The 18,364-nt window shown below is 39.1% G+C and overlaps 1 protein-coding gene and 1 long non-coding RNA gene across 2 annotated transcripts in view; both read left to right on the top strand.

Moving 5' to 3' along the window:
- pyroxd2 (pyridine nucleotide-disulphide oxidoreductase domain 2) overlaps positions 1-16,727 on the top strand; it is a 46,519-nt gene extending 29,792 nt beyond the window's left edge. The window contains exons 12-16 of the mRNA XM_034185100.1: positions 8,594-8,747; positions 9,172-9,323; positions 10,901-11,007; positions 15,533-15,653; positions 15,813-16,727. Of these exons, the coding sequence (XP_034040991.1) occupies positions 8,594-8,747; positions 9,172-9,323; positions 10,901-11,007; positions 15,533-15,653; positions 15,813-15,883 (605 nt within the window). The 3' untranslated portion in view covers positions 15,884-16,727. The remainder of the gene's footprint in view (positions 1-8,593; positions 8,748-9,171; positions 9,324-10,900; positions 11,008-15,532; positions 15,654-15,812) is intronic.
- On the top strand, positions 132-7,417 carry LOC117523538. Its single transcript, XR_004564531.1, has 3 exons — positions 132-759; positions 2,888-2,892; positions 7,408-7,417. It is a non-coding gene; the product is annotated as an uncharacterized LOC117523538 (long non-coding RNA).
- Positions 16,728-18,364: the final 1,637 nt, after the last annotated feature.

Below are 18,364 nucleotides of genomic sequence, written 5' to 3'. Positions count from 1 at the left end.
ACCAGCTCTCCTCTGTTTATGGAGGATAGAACTGTGCATCTACTACAAAACATTTAGCAGGTAGGTACTCAACTGATTTTGGGTTTCATAAATGTTTGTAACTATTCAGCTTTGTTTACCACATCTGCAAAAATACATTAGCTGTCTAAAAATGATCAAACCAAAACTTATCATAAGATAATTAGTCTGATAATGGTTTTCAAAATTATCTGAAAAGCTAATCTGATAATGAAAACATTATCTTTGATAATTAGCGGTTAGCGGATTAGCGGAACTGTGCCCACCACTGGTCAGCAGCGATGTAAAATATACCACACTGTGGACAATGGCGCTGGGGTTCCAGCTTTTTCCAGTTCATGGCAGACCTAAGCCTTGGTGGTTTCTGGGTTCTTCCTCAACATCCTAATCAATTTCCTCTCATCGGAGGGTGACAGTTTTGGTCTTCTTCCAGACCTTGGCAAAGTGGTGACACATCCAAGTTGTACTTGCATACAATTATGTGAACTTCTGATCTTAGAATCTGCAGTTTTTTAGAAATGGCTCCTAATGACTATCTCAGCTTGTGTAAATCTACAATTCTCCTTCTTGTATTGTCACCGAGTTCTTTCGACTTTCCCATTGTTCTGAGTATTGGCCAGTCCAGTGAGTGCTGTCAGACACAGCCTTTTTATGCTGGCAAAGAGAAACTACCAGTTGTAGTGAATCATGATCACTAACATGGAGTTAATAGGCCTTGGCCTTGTTACTTTAAAATTCATTGTACAACCCCAATTCCAATGAAGTTGGGACATTGTGTAAAATGTAAATAAAAACAGAATACAATGATTTGCAAATCCTCTTCAACCTATATTCAATTGAATACATCACAAAGACAAGATATTTAATGTTCAAACTGATAAACTTTATTGTTTTTGTGCAAATATTTGTTCATTTTGAAATGGATGCCTGCAACACGTTTCAAAAAAGCTGGGACAGTGGTATGTTTACCACTGTGTAACATCACCTTTCCTTCTAACAACACTCAATAAGCGTTTGGGAACTGAGGACACTAAAGCCCAGGTTACACATAGACGGTTTTGTCAGCGGGTAGTACGTAGACCGAAGTTCGCGGTAGTTCCGGCTGTTTTCGCAGTGGAAAGGGGCGGAGCATTTCGCCAGCATTTTGAGCGCCGTACTAGCCGCAAATACACATATAAAACACCGCTAAATCCGCCGAATAAAGCGGAGTTTTGACGCCGTAGCATCCGGCACACGTCAGGCAACGGGGGTTAATACCCAGTTCTATCCTTTACAATCGCAGGTTAAGACGTGCATGAGAACGGCGGTGTTATGCTGCCGTCAATAATGCCTTGTGTACCGCTGGATTTATCCAGGCAAATCCTGCATTACTCCAGGAACTTTTGCATATAGGCACCGCCCCCAGAGTATAATGGGCTGAAGCAGCTGTCAGTGCAGGGGGAGGGAGCTCATCTCTCAGCCTTTTCTTTTCTCTCCTTTTCCCCTCCTCAACGTGTTGCTCCGTCTCCACCACAGGGCTACCCTCTGCTTCTGAACCAGACCTCTTGGTAAGTCCTTGCCGCTGCCAATTTTATTTTAGGAGGCATACTGGAGCTTCTCTGCAAAAATATCTGGAGCTGGCCGCGAGTGAGAGACCTGCATGCAGCGCGCTAGTATTTTTATACTGACCGCCGCCTATCGGCCGTTTGGAACGCCGTTAACCAGGAGGTGGCGTTTAGAACAGCGTACTGTCCGCTAGCGCCGCCGTTTTGTCTGCCTCTGTCGCCAGTTAAAATGCCTTTGAGGACGCCGATGTGGGCTCTGTCGCCGTTTTACACACCGTTGGTTAGGGATACAATGCTGGCCGCCAATTACGACGGCGTAAACTGCGGCACTACAGGAAGGGGCGGGATGACACGGCGATTAAAAAGTATCAAACGCCGTTGTTCGCGTTGTCTCCGTCGTCAGGCCACTTCTCCGGGAGCGCTCCCGGAATTATTCGACATGTTGAATAATTTTTTCGACGATTCCCGGTGAAGCCAGAACCAAACCACGCCCCCGTGCGCCGGCGTTAACTACGGCGTTTGATCCCTAAAACGGCCCGGAGGGGGCAAAATCTCTGCCGGGACGCTTCCGGGAGAGTTTACTGTCTATGTGTAAATGGGGCTTAATTGGTGAAGCTTTGTAGGTGGAATTCTTTCCCATTCTTGCTTGATGTGCGACTTCAGTTGTTCAACAGTCCAGGGTCTCCATTGTTGTATTTTGCGCTTTATAATGCACCACACATTTTCAATGGGTGACAGGTCTGGACTGCAGGCAGGCCAGTCTAGTACCTGCACTCTTTTACTACGAAGCCACGCTGTTGTAACACATGCAGAATGTGGCTTGGCATTATCTGGCTGAAATAAGCAGGGACGTCCCTGAAAAAGACGTTGCTTGGATGGCAGCATGTGTTGCTCCAACACCTGGATGTACCTTTCAGCATTGATGGTGCCATCACAGATGTGTAAGTTGCCCATGCCACTTACACTTGGTAACAATCTGGATGGTCTTTTTCTTCTTTTGTCCGCAGGACATGACATCCATGATTTCCAAAAACAATTTAAAATGTGGAGTCATCAGACCACAGCACAATTTTCCACATTGTGTCTGTCCATTTCAAATGAGTTTGGGCCCAGAGAAGGCGGCGGCGTTTCTGGATGTTGTTGATGTATGGCTTTCACTTTGCATGGTAGAGTTTTAACTTGCACTTGTAGATGTAGCGACGAAAGGTGTTAACTGACAACGGTTTTCTGAAGTGTTCCTGAGCCCATGTGGTAAGATCCTTTACACAATTATGTTGGTTTGTAATGCAGTGCCGCTTGAGGGATTGAAGGTCACAGGCATTCAGTGTTGGTTTTCGGCCTTGCTGCTTAAATGTAGAAAGTTCACCAGATTCTCTAAATCTTCTGATTATATTATGGACTGTAGATGATGGAATCCCTAAATTTATTGCAATTGACTGTTGCAAAACATTGTTCTTAAACTGTTGGACTATTTTTTCACACAGTTGTTCATACATGGACTGCAGTCCATGTATGAACAGTCTGTTCTCAAACAAGCACAGCAAGCTTTGTTGGATCCTTCCCACATCTTCTATCCTGAGTATGAACTCCTACCATCTGGTAGGCAATACAGAGTCCCTCAGTGCAGATTGAATCGTTTTAAAAACTCATTTGTGCCCACCTCAATTAGAGTCTTAAATAATGGTTCCTGGGATAGGTAGTAGGATTGTGCATTAATGACATGGTGGCATTGCTATTTTAGTGTTGTTTATTCATTGTCAGTATTTTCCTTTTAACCATATGTGGGAGACGGCTGTGCAATAGGGGTGTTATCTGTGTGAGACAGCTGTGCAATAGGAGTATGTGTTTAGGGATATGTGCAATATGCATCAATTATTTGTGTGAGACTGCTGTGTAATAGGGGTATGTGCAATTTGGATATGTGTATTAGGAATATGTGCAATATGTATGATTGGTGTGTGTATCAAGTTATGTGTAATATGCATGAGTCATGTAATTATGTCATGGCAGTTTTATTTGTGCAGCTCTTGGAGTCCAAGACAAATTTCCCGGAAGGGACAGTAAAGTGTATCGTATCAAACAGGTGTTCTTTGAGCATTCTACAACTTTCCCAGTCTATGATTGCCCTGTCCCAGCTTTTTTGGAGTGTGTTGCAGGCATCCATTTAAATTTTAGCAAATATTTGCACAAAAACAAAAAAGTCTATCAGTTTGAACATTAAATATCTTGTCTTTGTGGCGTATTCAATTGAATATAGGTTGAAGAGGATTTGCAAATCGTTGTATTCTGTTTTTATTTACATTTCACACAATGTCCCAACTTCATTGGAATTGGGGTTGTAGGACCTTCAGGACCATTCATTAAAAGATTTAAGTGAATGCATGTATGCATGCATATATTTGAGCCTGAATGTTTAATTTTGACCCTGTGTGGACTGGAAAACATCAAAAATAAGTTAAGCTTGTGCACCCAATTCTTGTATTTTAAAAGTCATTAATGGTGTACGTTGTACAATCATTCAAGCCTGACAAACAAACAAACAACAACAAAAAAACAGTCATTAAAAACCTAAAATTACCATGACATTCATGCCCATAATGAGTATGTAAACATCTGATCAGAACTGTGCCAGTCTAACTACTGGCCTACTTTCACTATTGCTCTGCTCTTGTCACATTTCACCACTGATGACTCACTGTGAGTGAGTGGGAAGGTGTGGTACACTGAAGACTCAGCAGTAATGCTCAAACAGCTGTTTGTATCATGAAGGATCAGCTCTTAGGCCTTGTGGCTTACAGCATGTTATTATAGAATCACTGCACCGCTGCCTAAGCTTCTTGTACAAAGCGCACATTGCTCTGGTACATGTGGCTTCTGGGTTCTTACTTGGAAAAAAAGCTTCCCTGCGCGGAGTCATTTGTAGTTTCCTGCTTGCTAATTAGTGGTGTTGCAGTAAAGACCTATTACCCAGGAAGAGTTTACAACCAACATACTTTTCATTGTGTGTGTGTCTTAAACTTAATTACGGTTTATTATTTTTTTCTTGTTCTCCTCCTGCTGCTACTAATAAGGTACTAATCCTCGTACTCATAACAGTAATAATATAAAGTTTATTACGTCTGCCAAGCACGTAATAAAATCATTAGCATTTATTTATTTATTTATTTGTCTGTCTGTTAGCAGGATTACGTCAAAACTACCACATGGATTTTGATGGAATTTTTGTCACAGATGCATATTAGGCCATGGAAGACTCCATTAATTGTTCGAGGTGATCCGGCTCTAGATCCAGATTCTGGATCAAGTTTCACTTTTTATCGGCTTTGAAGGATTACTGTTAACAGGATTACGTCAAAACTACTGCACGGATTTTGACCACATTTTCACCACAGATAGGACATGGAAGACTCCATTAAATTTTGTAGGTAATCTGGATCCGGATTATGGATCAAGTTTCACTTTATATACAGTTGTATGCAAAAGTTTGGGCACCCCTGATAATTTTCATGATTTTCCTTTATAAATCATTGGTTGTCTGGATCAGAAATTTCAGTTAAATACATATATCATATAGCAGACGAACACATTGATATTTGAGAAGTGAAATGAAGTTTCTGGTATTTACAGAAAGAGTGCAATAATTATTTAAACAAAATTGGGCATGTGTATAAATTTGGGCACCCTTATTGATTTGAATACATTTAGCACTAATTATTGGAACACAGAATTGGTTTGGTAAGCTCCCTGACCCTTGACCTCTTTACACAGGTGAATCTAGTCATGAGGAAGGGTATTTAGGTGGCCATTTGCAAATGTTTTCCCTCTTTGCATGTCTTCTCATGAGTGGCAACATGGGAGCCTCTAAACAACTCTCAAATGACCTGAAAACAAAGATTGTTCAACATCATGGTTTAGGGGGAAGGATACAAAAAGCTATTTCAGAGATTTCAGCTTTCAGTTTCCACTGTGAGGAACATAGTGAGGAAATGGAAGACCACAGGCACAGTACTAGTTAAGGCCCAAAGTGGCAGGACAAGAAAAATCTCAGATAAGCTGAACCGAAGGATGGTGAGAAAAGTCATAGTCAACCCACAGACCTGCTCCAAAGACCTACAACAGGATCTTGCTGCACAGTGTCCCTGTGCATCGTTCAACTATACAGCGCACTTTACACAAGGAGATGCTGTAATACAGAGGAAGCCTTTTCTGCATGCACGCCACAAACCAAGTCGCTTGAGATATGCTAAAGCACATTTGGATAAGCCAGCTTCATTTTGGAATAAGGTGCTGTCGACTGATGAAACTAAAATTGAGTTATTTGGACATAACAAGGGGCAGTTTGCATGACACAGCATTCCAAGAAAAACACTTGCTACCTACAGTAAAATTTGGAGGTGGTTTCATCATGCTGTGGGGCTGTGTGGCCAGTGCAGGTACTGGGAATCTTGTTAAAGTTGAGGGAGATTCAGCAGATTCTTGAGAACAATGTTCATGAATCAGTGACAAAGATGAAGTTGCACTGGGACTGGCTCTTTCAACAAGTCAATGACCCTAAACACTGCTCAAAATCTACTAAGACATTCATGCAGTCCCCAGACCTGAATATTGTTGAAAATCTGTGATGTGATTTTAAGCGGGCTGTCCATGCTTGGAAACCAAACCTGAGATGTTTTGGAAAGAAGAATGGACCAAAAAAAAAAAAAAACCTTCAGCCACAATCCAGACTCTCATTGGAAACTATAGGAAGCATTTAGAGGCTGTTATTTCTGCAAAAGGAGGATCTACTAAATATTGATGTACTTTTTTCTGTTGGGGTGCCCAACTTTGCCTGCCTAATTTTCTTTAAAGGATTATTGCACACTTTCTGTAAATCCTATGAACTTCATTTCACTTCTCAAATATCACTGTGTTTGTCTGCTAAATGATATATCTAATTAAAATTTCTGATCCAGACAACCAATGATTTATAAAGGAAAATCATGAAAATGATCAGGGGTGTCCAAACTTTTACATACAACTGTCAGCTTTGAAGGATTATGTCAAAAATACTTTGTGGATTCTCACCAAATTGGCACCACAGATACATATTAGGGCATGGAAGACTCCACTGAATATTAAAAGTGATCCAGATCCAGCTTATGGCTCAGGATTTCACTTTCTAGGCTTTTAAGGATTACGTCAAAACTACTTCACAGATTCTCGCTGAAAGAACTTACTTTGTGTTTATCAGCAGATCGCAAACCAGCTTTTGAGGTGCTTACTACCAATTATTGTATCACAGTGTGTGGAAGCATGGCATTAGTTGTTGTAAGTCAGTATAATAAAATTAAAACACCAGTCAAGTTCATGAATATACCCTACATGCGCATGTAGGCTTGGGACACACACTGGCTTTTGATTGGCTTCTGCTTGTGATACTTCAGGATCAAATGTGTTTAACCCTAATCAGTACACCTGGGGTTCAAGCAGATTTTTTTTATTTTTTTGTGAACAGTTATACTTTCAGATGCAATTTTATGTAATTCTCACCTGTATAGTCACCTTCAATTTCATCTACTTCGATTCAGTTTGAATAAACATTGTGGGCTCCAGAATAAAATTTTCAATCCACTTGGATCCCAGTTTGATATAATGGCATCTGGTCAGACTCCATAGCAATTTTTCAATTAGCAATTAATCTCCCAGTTCCTGTTGCTGAAAAACATCCCCACAGCATGATGCTGCCACCACCATGTTTCACTGTAGGGATGGTGCCTGGTTTCTTCCAAACATGATGCCTGGCATTCACACCAGAGTTCAATTTGTGTCTCATCAGACCAGAGAATTTTGTTTCTCATGGTATGAGAGTCTTTAAGGTGCCTTTTGGCAAACTCCAGGCGGGCTGCCATGTGTCTTTTACTAAGGAGTGGCTTCCATCTGGCCACTCTACCATACAGACCTGATTGGAGGACTGCTGCAGAGATGTTGTCCTTCTGGAAGGTTCTCCTTTCTCCACAGAGGAATGCTGGAGCTCTGACATGCACTGTCAGCTATGGGATCTTATATGTAGACAGGTGTGTGCCTTTCCAAATCATGTCCAATCAACTGAATTTACCCCAGGTGGACTCCAGTTAAGCTAGAAACATCTCAAGGATGATCAGTGGAAACAGGATGCACCTGAGCTCAATTTTGAGCTTCATGGCAAAGACTGTGAATACTTATGTACATGTGATTACTTACTTTGTTTTGTTGTGGGTTTTTTTTTTTCTTTTCAATTTTAATAAATTTGCAACTTTATTCACATTGTCATTATGGGGTATTGTGTGTAGAAATTTGAGGGGGAAAAGGAATTTCATCCATTTTGGAACAAGGCTGTACCATAAAATGTGGAAAAATGAAGCGCAGTGAATACTTTCTAGATGCACTGTGTATCGATTGAATTAATTGTTGAAATCCTGGCATTAGAAATTTCTGTAGGGAGTGTTTATGAGCTGATAATAGAATGTTTAAAAAAATAGTTGAAAGGTGACCCTATTTAGTTACTACATTGCAGATATTTGCAAGAAAGGCCTAACTTTAAAAATGTTAACAGTATTATAAAACAAGTACTTTTGGCATGGACTTCAGGTGTATAGATTAATAAGTTTCTCGATGTGTACTGATGAAGCTTAAAGAAATGTAGTTTCCTGAACATTTATTGAACAACATAAGTGGGATTGTTTTTGCAGCCTTTCTTGTGAAAATACCCCATTTTCTTTTACAATGAATTTGCTGATTGTTTTTCCTGAGGAAATGGCAACTTCACTTTAACCAAAAATTGTAAACCAAAAGTTAATCAATTTACAATGATACAAGCAGAGAAAATGAGCACACCTGACATCAGGTGGAAGAAAATATAATTTTGGCATTTTTGCCTCATGTTGTAACTGATAATATGTCCACTTTGTTTTCCATTAATTTCAAGCCAGTTAAGTCATTTATTGAAACTTGTTTAAGATGTAAATATCAGGAGGATTGATATATATTTTATTGGTGTTACTTGTTTATAACAGTGGCGGTGGACAAACTGCCAAACTTCCTAGCTTGTCCCACACCAGATGGCAAACCCGGACCCCACCATCAGTGCTCCATTCACCTCAACTGTGAGAGTTTGGAGGTGCTGGACACAGCATACAAAGAGGCCGTGAATGGACGTCCATCATCGAGGTACCCTATGCCGCATACAGTCCATGTACAATTTAGAACAGTGGAATGTTTTTTAAAGCTTTTGTGGAAGCATGATTCTTTTGTCATCAAATGTCATGATTACGAGGCCTCACAAGAATGAAATATTGAAGGAGGTAAACAGATATCTGGGTAAAATAGATTTTATAAACAGATTTTATTCAAAGTGAAATTCAATTCTGCCATGGGATTTGGTGGGATTATAGTCTCCCCCCCCACCCCCCATTAACACCTAAAAAAAAAGACATTTGTCATTCAACATCTTGTGCTTTCAGCCTCAGTTTTTCACTTGTGCAGTCGTAAAGTAACCATTTAGCACATTAAACACAGTTTGAATTTACTTGACACATACATTGCATTTTTTTTACAACCTTCAAGCGTATATTGCTATTTCACATTTCTGTAGACCCATGCTGGAGATGACCATTCCCTCAGTATTGGATCCTACTCTGGCTCCCCCTGGCTGCCATGTCATTTCACTGTTCACCCAGTTTACCCCCTACCACATAGAAGGGAGAGAGTGGACTGACCAGGACAGAGATGCTTTCGCAGACACCGGTTAGAAATAACCCTGAACATTTAGCATAGAATAGAAATGCTCCATTACTGCTGTGTGTGTGTGTTACTCAGTCTTTTAAAAAAAAAAAAAAAAATTCTCTGGCTTGCCATTATTACTTAGCATTTCGATAGTTGGTTTGTTCGCAGAAGAAAAAGTGAAGCCTCTATAGGCCCTCAGCGCCACTGGTGAGGTGATTAGTGTTAATTTCGTCAGACGAGATGAGACGAAATATCTTCATCAACAACATTTTTTTCATGACGAAAATGAGACTATGACTGTCAGTGTTCAAAAACACTAAGATGAAATTAACATGCATTATTGGTGACAAAAAAGTTGAGAGTAAAATAATGTTTTGCATGAAATAAAAACTGAAATAAATGCGTGACTGGGAATCAAACCCAGGTCTAAACATTGGTTGCCCAACACATCATCCCACTGAACCATTTGTTCTATGGTTGTTTTGTTGATGGGCTTATACCAAAAATAATCAGTTTTAACAAAACTTGTCTTGACTTTTGTTATGGCCTAGAATCCATTGTGTTTTGGGATGGATTTCCAGACATGAGTGGAAAGATTTTTGTAATAATTTTTTGCTAGTTTTGATTTTGCTCAATTTTAATGACTAGGTTAGTCCTGATGTGGATGAGATTTAATCAGATTTTTTGGAACAGACTTGTCAAGCCAAGAACTATTATTTATAAAATTTATGTTTTGTAAGACAGGGTTCTTCAGTGTTGCCGTTGATACAAATGAAGAGTAAAGAGATTCAGCGTCACCGTGAACCATAAAGAGTCCCGGGTTAATGTGATTGTCTGTTGTATTGCTGGTTTTTGATGTTGATATTTTGGCCTGAAGACAAGATGGCTCAATTTGTTTTGTTTTTTTACATCATGGAGTTCTGATTGGGTGAAAACCTCAGAATGCTCCCTCCTCTCACATGTAGCAGAGATAATACGAGCGAAGCGCTTCGCAGCAGCACAAAGATCACTCGTGGCCCAAACAGGAAGTGCCAAATTGCCATATTGTGCAGCCCTAGTGTCAACTAGCTGAAAACTTTGAATATTAATTTACATCTACATTAAAAAAAAATGCTTAAAGTGGCAGGGGGCTAAGAGGGCTGTAATTGGGGTTGGGGGGGGGTGTCAACTGAAAGGCAAAAAAAAATAAAAAATGCTTTAAAAGATAAGCTCCATAAGATGAAAGGCTTTAGCCATGCTAATGCTCCCCTGAAACATTTACTTAAAAGAAAAGTCTGAAGGACCTAAATGACATGCTGAAGAGCTTCGCTCATTCATGTCCGCGACATATACATATTAGTCGTCATTATTGTGACCCTCTGTGAGTGCCTTTCTAGCTGTGAAATTATATTTAAATGTTCTCTTAAAAAACAAATCACCTATTTAAAACAATGGATTATAAATATATCGTCTGACTGACTTGACTCATGATTTGAAGTTGAGATGTTAAATACTGACTAATTAAACACTGAGCCAAACATACAGAGTGTTCATTGTAATGACCCTAGAGGGTGTTTGCTGGGATGTGTGCTGATTAACTTGTCTGTGTATTTCTGTAGTGTTTGACTGGGTGGAGCGATACGCCCCTGGGTTCAGAGGTTCTGTCGTGGGCAGAGACATCCTGACTCCACCTGACCTGGAAAGGATTTTTGGGCTCACCGGAGGCGTACGTACTAAAGCCTGTAATTCAGGAAACGTGTTTGAAGACCAGTTCTCTGGATGAGGAAGTCATCTCTGTCACTGACAATGTTCCGCCAGCTGGTTTCCTCTTTGGAACAGACCTACTACATCAGCAGTTAATGGTTACAGATGGTTGTGTCATAACCCATAAGTCAGATGTTAATATCAGTTATACAAAGTCTGTGCTGTTCTTTATTGCTACGGGTTTCCTGGGGCATTATTAACTTCAACCTCCTGTGATAACACCTTAATCTTACGGTGTAGAGTATAGGTGGTTATTTCATATGAACTACAAATACAGCCATATTTTCTCAAGGCTTTGGAGTTGTACCCTCTAAAATGCAATGAGTGAATGAACAGCTAGATAGTTGAGGTGTGCATGTCTCCCTTATAAAATGATCTGATACACATCTAGATACATGGGCTACCATAGGATTCAGAGACAATGCTTTTCATTATGTAACAGATGAAGCGGACAAAATTGAATGGATGGATGGTTGGAACTACAATAAGCTAAATGTGGCCTTTCTTACCCTACAAATAGATGTTTCATAAAAGTCCAGGGATCTTCTTCAGGTTTTTGCTACTGTGCTGTAGCACTTTGGCACTACCTGTTCCTGCTTTTTGTTTACCACTGGGGGCAGCACCACATACAATTTCAATTTATTAATTTATATAGTGCCAACTCAAGACAAACTCACCCCAAGGCGCTTCACATAATTCACAACAACACAAATTAATCTAAAATCAAAATTAAAAAGCAAGAAAAGCACAGTAAAAAGATAAAACACAGTAGAATAAAAAGAAATTACAAAGCAAACACAAACAGATTAAAAATTAATGATAAGACAGTCTAAAAAAGTGGGTCTTCAGTCTTGATTTAAAAATCACCGTGTCAGACTGCCGAATAACAGCAGGTAGATCGTTCCAAAGAGCCGGACCACAGTAGGAGAAGGCTCTATACCCCACAGACTTTTTGTTCATCCTCTGAACACACAGAAGCCCTGCACCCTGTAAACGCAAGGGCCTCGCAGGTACGTAGGGCTTAACCAAGTCCGCCAGGTAGGAAGGTGCCAGTCCATGAACAATTTTATAAACCAACAATAAAACTTTACAGTAGCAAAAGATACAGTAGCAAAATGCATAACATAAAAGAAGAAGACGTCAGGCATTATTAGCATAGCTTTGATATTCCAATGTGACAGTATTAAAAAATTGTGAACTGATTGTGGAGTTCAAATGAGTACATTTATCCTTTATACCACCTGCTGCTATCAGATATGTCATTTTTTTTCTTTACCTCAAAGTTAACATTCCTGGAACCAAGCAAGAGCCTCACACCGACCTTCAAATTTTGACAACAGTTTGAACATGTGGAAGCACGCAGGACGTTGACCAATTTCTAACTGTAAAACTGAGCCATTCACCAGTTCATAGTACATTTAGATCAATGTACACACATCTTTTAACTTTATTATTGATTTGCGATTTATATTGGTTAATTGCTACACCCCTAATAGATAGATCAGTGAGTCCATTCCCAGCGAGATTATTCACCCAATAACTTTAAAATGATAAATGATTATTATTCTGTGAGTCTCCAGTTTAAAAGCGCATATGAGGGTAAACTCCTTAGAGTTCAGTAAATTTTAATGCACCAGATCAATAAAAAAAACAAACTTTGTCTTGCTAATGTAATGTACCATATAGTTGCAGGCAATAAAGTTATCACAGGCTTGATTAAAAAATAGGAGCAAGTGTCGTTGAAGTTACATGTAGCTTGAAATTAACTTGTTTTTCAGTTTGTCTTTCATTCCTAAAGCCATATTTAAGGGTGATTCTTTAACTATGGGCACTATTGGCCTTGTAAATGTAATTTCCACCACACCATTGCCTTACAATATAAAGCGCCTTTGGGCAACTGTTTGTTGTGATTTGGCGCTATATACATGTGCTCTGATGTCACTGTTTATCTCCATAGAAACTACCCAAACAATCTTTCATACAAACTGTTTAAAGGGACATTACAGTGTTGTGGTGGAAATTACGGCAGTAGTGTGGGACAACTACATTTTGTTTAAAAAAAAAATCACAACAGTTGTATGACATTGAATACCCCAATTATGTTTTGATTATTTTACTGATATTTTATTCAGAGATATTTTAAAACATTAGAAAAAATGTTTCTTTACCATTCATTTTTATCATTGAAGATCAAAAGTCTGGGTGTGGGACAAGCACAAAACGGCAATATTTACATATAATGATGCTGAAAAAAGGTGAAAAAGTCATCATAGACTACTAGAACAAATTTCTTAACACACATTCATTGTAAAAATAACTATAAAAGTGTGAAATTTCCCCTTTTTTCTGTTTTTCATACAATATGATCAAAGGACATACAACCCCTGGCAAAAATTATGGACAAAAACAAAACGGTGCATTGCCCGCATACTCACTCTAACAACCACTGTTTTATTTATTTTGGACTGGCTGTCAAATCTTTCTTTCTTTCTTTGTGTGTGTGTGTGTGTATATATATATATATATATATATATATATATATATATATATATATATATACAACCCCTGGCAAAAATTATGGAATCACCGGCCTCGGAGGATGTTCATTCAGTTGTTTAATTTTGTAGAAAAAAAGCAGATCACAGACATGACACAAAACTAAAGTCATTTCAAATGGCAACTTTCTGGCTTTAAGAAACACTATAAGAAATCAAGAAAAAAGATTGTGGCAGTCAGTAACGGTTACTTTTTTAGACCAAGCAGAGGAAAAAAATATGGAATCACTCAATTCTGAGGAAAAAATTATGGAATCACCCTGTAAATTTTCATCCCCAAAACTAACACCTGCATCATATCAGATCTGCTCGTTAGTCTGCATCTAAAAAGGAGTGAACACACCTTGGAGAGCTGTTGCACCAAGTGGACTGACATGAATCATGGCTCCAACACGAGAGATGTCAATTGAAACAAAGGAGAGGATTATCAAACTCTTAAGAGAGTAAATCATCACGCAATGTTGCAAAAGATGTTGGTTGTTCACAGTCAGCTGTGTCTAAACTCTGGACCAAATACAAACATGGGAAGGTTGTTAAAGGCAAACATACTGGTAGACCAAGGAAGACATCAAAGCGTCAAAACAGAAAACTTAAAGCAATATGTCTCAAAAATCGAAAAATGTACAACAAAACAAATGAGGAACGAATGGGAGGAAACTGGAGTCAACGTCTGTGACCGAACTGTAAGAAACCGCCTAAAGGAAATGGGATTTACATACAGAAAAGCTAAACGAAAGCCATCATTAACACCTAAACAGAAAAAAACAAGGTTACAATGGGCTAAGGAAAAGCAATTGTGGACTGTGGATGACTGGATGAAAGTCATATTCAGTGATGAATCTCGAATCTGCATTGGGCAAGGTGATGATGCTGGAACTTTTGTTTGGTGCCTTTCCAATGAGATTTATAAAGATGACTGCCTGAAGAGAACATGTAAAGTTCCACAGTCATTGATGATATGGGGCTGCATGTCAGGTAAAGGGACTGGGGAGATGGCTGTCATTACATCATCAATAAATGCACAAGTTTATGTTGATATTTTGGACAATTGAAAGGATGTTTGGGGATGATGAAATCATTTTTCAAGATGCATCTTGCCATAGAGCAAAAACTGCAAAAACATTCCTTGCAAAAAGACACATAGGGTCAATGTCATGGCATAGGGTCAATGTCAATGAGCAGATCTGATTTGATGCAGGTGTTAATTTGGGGGATGAAAATTTACAGGGTGATTCCATAATTTTTTCCTCAGAATTGAGTGATTCCATATTTTTTTTCCTCTGCTTGGTCTAAAAAAGTAACCGTTACTGACTGCCACAATCTTTTTTTCTTGATTTCTTATAGTGTTTCTTAAAGCCAGAAAGTTGCCATTTGAAATGACTTTAGTCATGTCTGTGATCTGCTTTTTTCTACAAAATTAAACAACTGAATGAACATCCTCTGAGGCCGGTGATTCCATAATTTTTGCCAGGGGTTGTAATAAGTGCCCGTAGTCTAAGAATCACCCTTAAGTAGGCTATTGCTGCTTGTGTAATTTGGCCTTCCATTTTATTTCCCTGACGAAGGATAAAAAGAATTACGTCATTACTTTTCACCAGTGTATATTTAATAAAAGTAATAAAAGTGGATAAAGGGTTGTAATTTCTCTGGGTTCTGATTGGATGGTGGAAGTTTTAATAATTTACTGATTACTTCACATAAGGCTTTTACTTATTTATTATGAATGTATTTCATAGTCTGGTAAAACATACAGTATTTGAGTAGCACACACACAAAATGTATCCAGGGTGTGATGAGTAGGATCAGGGTAGGAGGTGGATTAATCTCATGACAGCCCACTCGTAGAAGCAATTACACCAAAGCACTGAAGATAAAAATAATCAAAACCTGGGAGGATCCTAACACAAACGCTAACCTTTAGTTTCTTTACAGAACATCTTTCATGGATCAATGTCACTGGATCAGCTTTACCTTGCACGACCTTTGCCTTCTCTCTCAGACTACCGTTCACCAATTAAAGGGTTGTACCTGTGTGGCAGCGGCAGCCATCCAGGTGGGCCTTGAAAGCTTTTTAAAGATTTTGCTGACAACTGAATTATGAGTGAAATAGTTTCTGTTATACTGTATGTCGACATTGGGACATTTGGATGAAGTCATATGGTGACAGCTGATGATGTTGCCTTTTGTATGTTTAATGTTTGATTGTCTTTAGGTGGTGGTGTGATGGGGTCTCCTGGCTGCAACGCTGCTCTCACCGTCATGGCTGATCTGAAATCTCACTGAGACGTCTCTCAAGATTAGAATAGAATAGAATAGAATGCCTTTTATTGTCATTATACGATGTACAACGAGATTAAAAGCCAACTCCAAAATCAGTGCAGGCAAGTGAGAAGAAAAGCAGTGATATCAAATAATATGTATCAAAAAATATATATACAGTGTAAACATTAGAAGGTAAGGTGCACGGTCCTGGATGGTATGTACATTGCAGAATAAGTTTGTTATTATATACATTATTAAAAATTATAAATATTGCACATTATGGGATGGAATGTTGCACATTATCGTCGATGTATGCGGGAATTCAGGATGGTTACTGCTTTGGGAAAGAAACTGTTTTTGAGTCTGTTTGTTCTGGTCTTAGTACACCTGTAGCGCTTACCTGAGGGCATCAGGTCAAACAGTTCAAAGCCAGGGTGGGAGGTGTTCTTAGTGATGTTTAGGGCTCTGCTAAGGCAGCGGGAGCTGTAAATGTCCATCAGGGAGGGGAGAGAGCAGCCACTGATCTTTTGGGCTGTCTTTATGACTTTCTGTTCAGTATCATTCTTTGTACTGTTCCTGTGTAAAGAATAAATGAAAATCTATGCTATTTTGCTCATAATTAGCTTTGCATGCTAACATTGCTAAAAGTTACCAAACTGAATAAAAAGTTTTGTGTTCATTATTTTCAAAAAGTAGCAAACGTTTAGCAGTATGCACACCATGCCGGCTTAAATGAAGTAGGTGCTGCATGGAATGAATGAAGTTGAATAGTGTGTATACTTGTTCCATAATGTGTTTAAGGGTTTTATCATGATGTCAAATGAGTGAAAATGTGTATGCCTATGCTTTGATGGGTGTTCAGTTGATTTATGATGGTTTTGAAGTGATATCATATTATACAGTTTGATTAATGATTGAAATATGTGCTTATGATGAATTGTATTGAACATGTGGAACTGCTGACAGGTGTGTTGACTCTTAAATCAGTAAAGTGTTTTGGGTTAACGTTCTCATAAATAACATGCTTAGAAGTAGGGTGTAACATGTTGGTTTAAAACATATCAGAAATTGACCATTTTTTAATAAAGTCATGACTAATGCCTGACATGATGTTCCATGATATGCTCAAAGGTCATGAGGTCAAGATGTGTACTGCAAATATTGTTGCCTCTGCTTATAATCAAAGGTATTCTCACACTTTTCTGTCTGAGTGAAGCAGTTGTGATGGTTTGCGTCAAAATTCAGAGCGCAGATCAGAGATTTGCACGAGCAGAAAACTATAAAAGCCTACAATGGCAGTCTTTTTTTTTTTTCCCCAAAGATTTCCACAGAGTTTGAGAGCTGTCTGTGAAATGTTCAGAAATTAACTGGTACTCTCTGTAAGTAAGCTTTATTTATATAGCACTTTTCACAGACCAAGGTCACAAAGTGCTTCACATGATATAAATGGACAATCAAAACCAACACATACAAATATAAAAACAGTAAAAATGCAACTAAAATGCCAGTTTGAAAAAATGTGTCTTTAGTTGCTGTCTAAAAACATCCAGAGAATCCAGTGAGTGAAGGGAACAGGGAAGCTCATTCCAGAGGCGAGGTGCCACAGCTTTAAAGGATCTGTCCCCTTGAGTTTTGAAACAAGTTCGGGGAACCATCAGCAGGTTCTGATTGGAAGACCTCAAACTCCTGCTGGAAACATAAGGCTGGATCAGGTCCTTAATGTATTCTGGTGCCTGTCCATGTAAAGCTCTATAGGTCAGCACTAGGATTTTGTAATTTATCCTGTAAACTAGAAGCACTCAGAGAGTGCAAACCTCCGCCAAGGCCATGGGGTCACTGACGCCATAACATCTACACGCCGTGGAATCATTGAACCTAAAAAAGTCTAAAGCCTAGTCTACACTAGCAAACATTTGTTTCTGCTTCATATTTGGTCGTGTTTGCCATGAAAAGTTTGCCCGAGTTTGGTAGTGTGGACGTATTGCCAAACACCACCAAACTAGTGTGCAAAAGTTTGGACATGTTCATTCTTGAAAACATGTTTGGTGAAGTTTGCCAACAAACAGCCAATCAGAGAAGAGCTGGTGATCATGTGAATTACTAGTTGGACAAAATGGCAGCCTCCAAGAAGGAAAGAGGGGGGGATTTGAAGAGATACAAAATTTAATTGAGGAATACGAGAAACATCCATGCCTATACAACACCATAATCAAGTGTGTGTCTTGCTTTTTATCAGTGGCTCCACCTTCTGAAGGAGTCCCTCAAAAGCTGCCTCATCCATCCTCAGAAAGTCCTTATAACTTTGTCTGAGGACTGTATTTCTTTAAGAAGGCAATTGTAGGCCCCATACTTGTCTTTTCTTAATCCAGAGGCTTGTGTTGTTTTTGGCGGCGGCAGCAATGTTCCACAGCAATTACACATATTACTGCTGCAGATGCCCTGATGACTTCTCTCTTGAATTTTGCCATTGTTTCTGATCATTTTTAGAGGGAAAGTACAAAA

This window comes from Thalassophryne amazonica, chromosome 13 (assembly GCF_902500255.1).
Source record: "Thalassophryne amazonica chromosome 13, fThaAma1.1, whole genome shotgun sequence".
NCBI lineage: Eukaryota > Metazoa > Chordata > Actinopteri > Batrachoidiformes > Batrachoididae > Thalassophryne > Thalassophryne amazonica.
The sequence above is the reverse complement of the archived record's forward strand: the minus strand, read 5'-3'. Positions and strand labels throughout refer to the sequence as shown.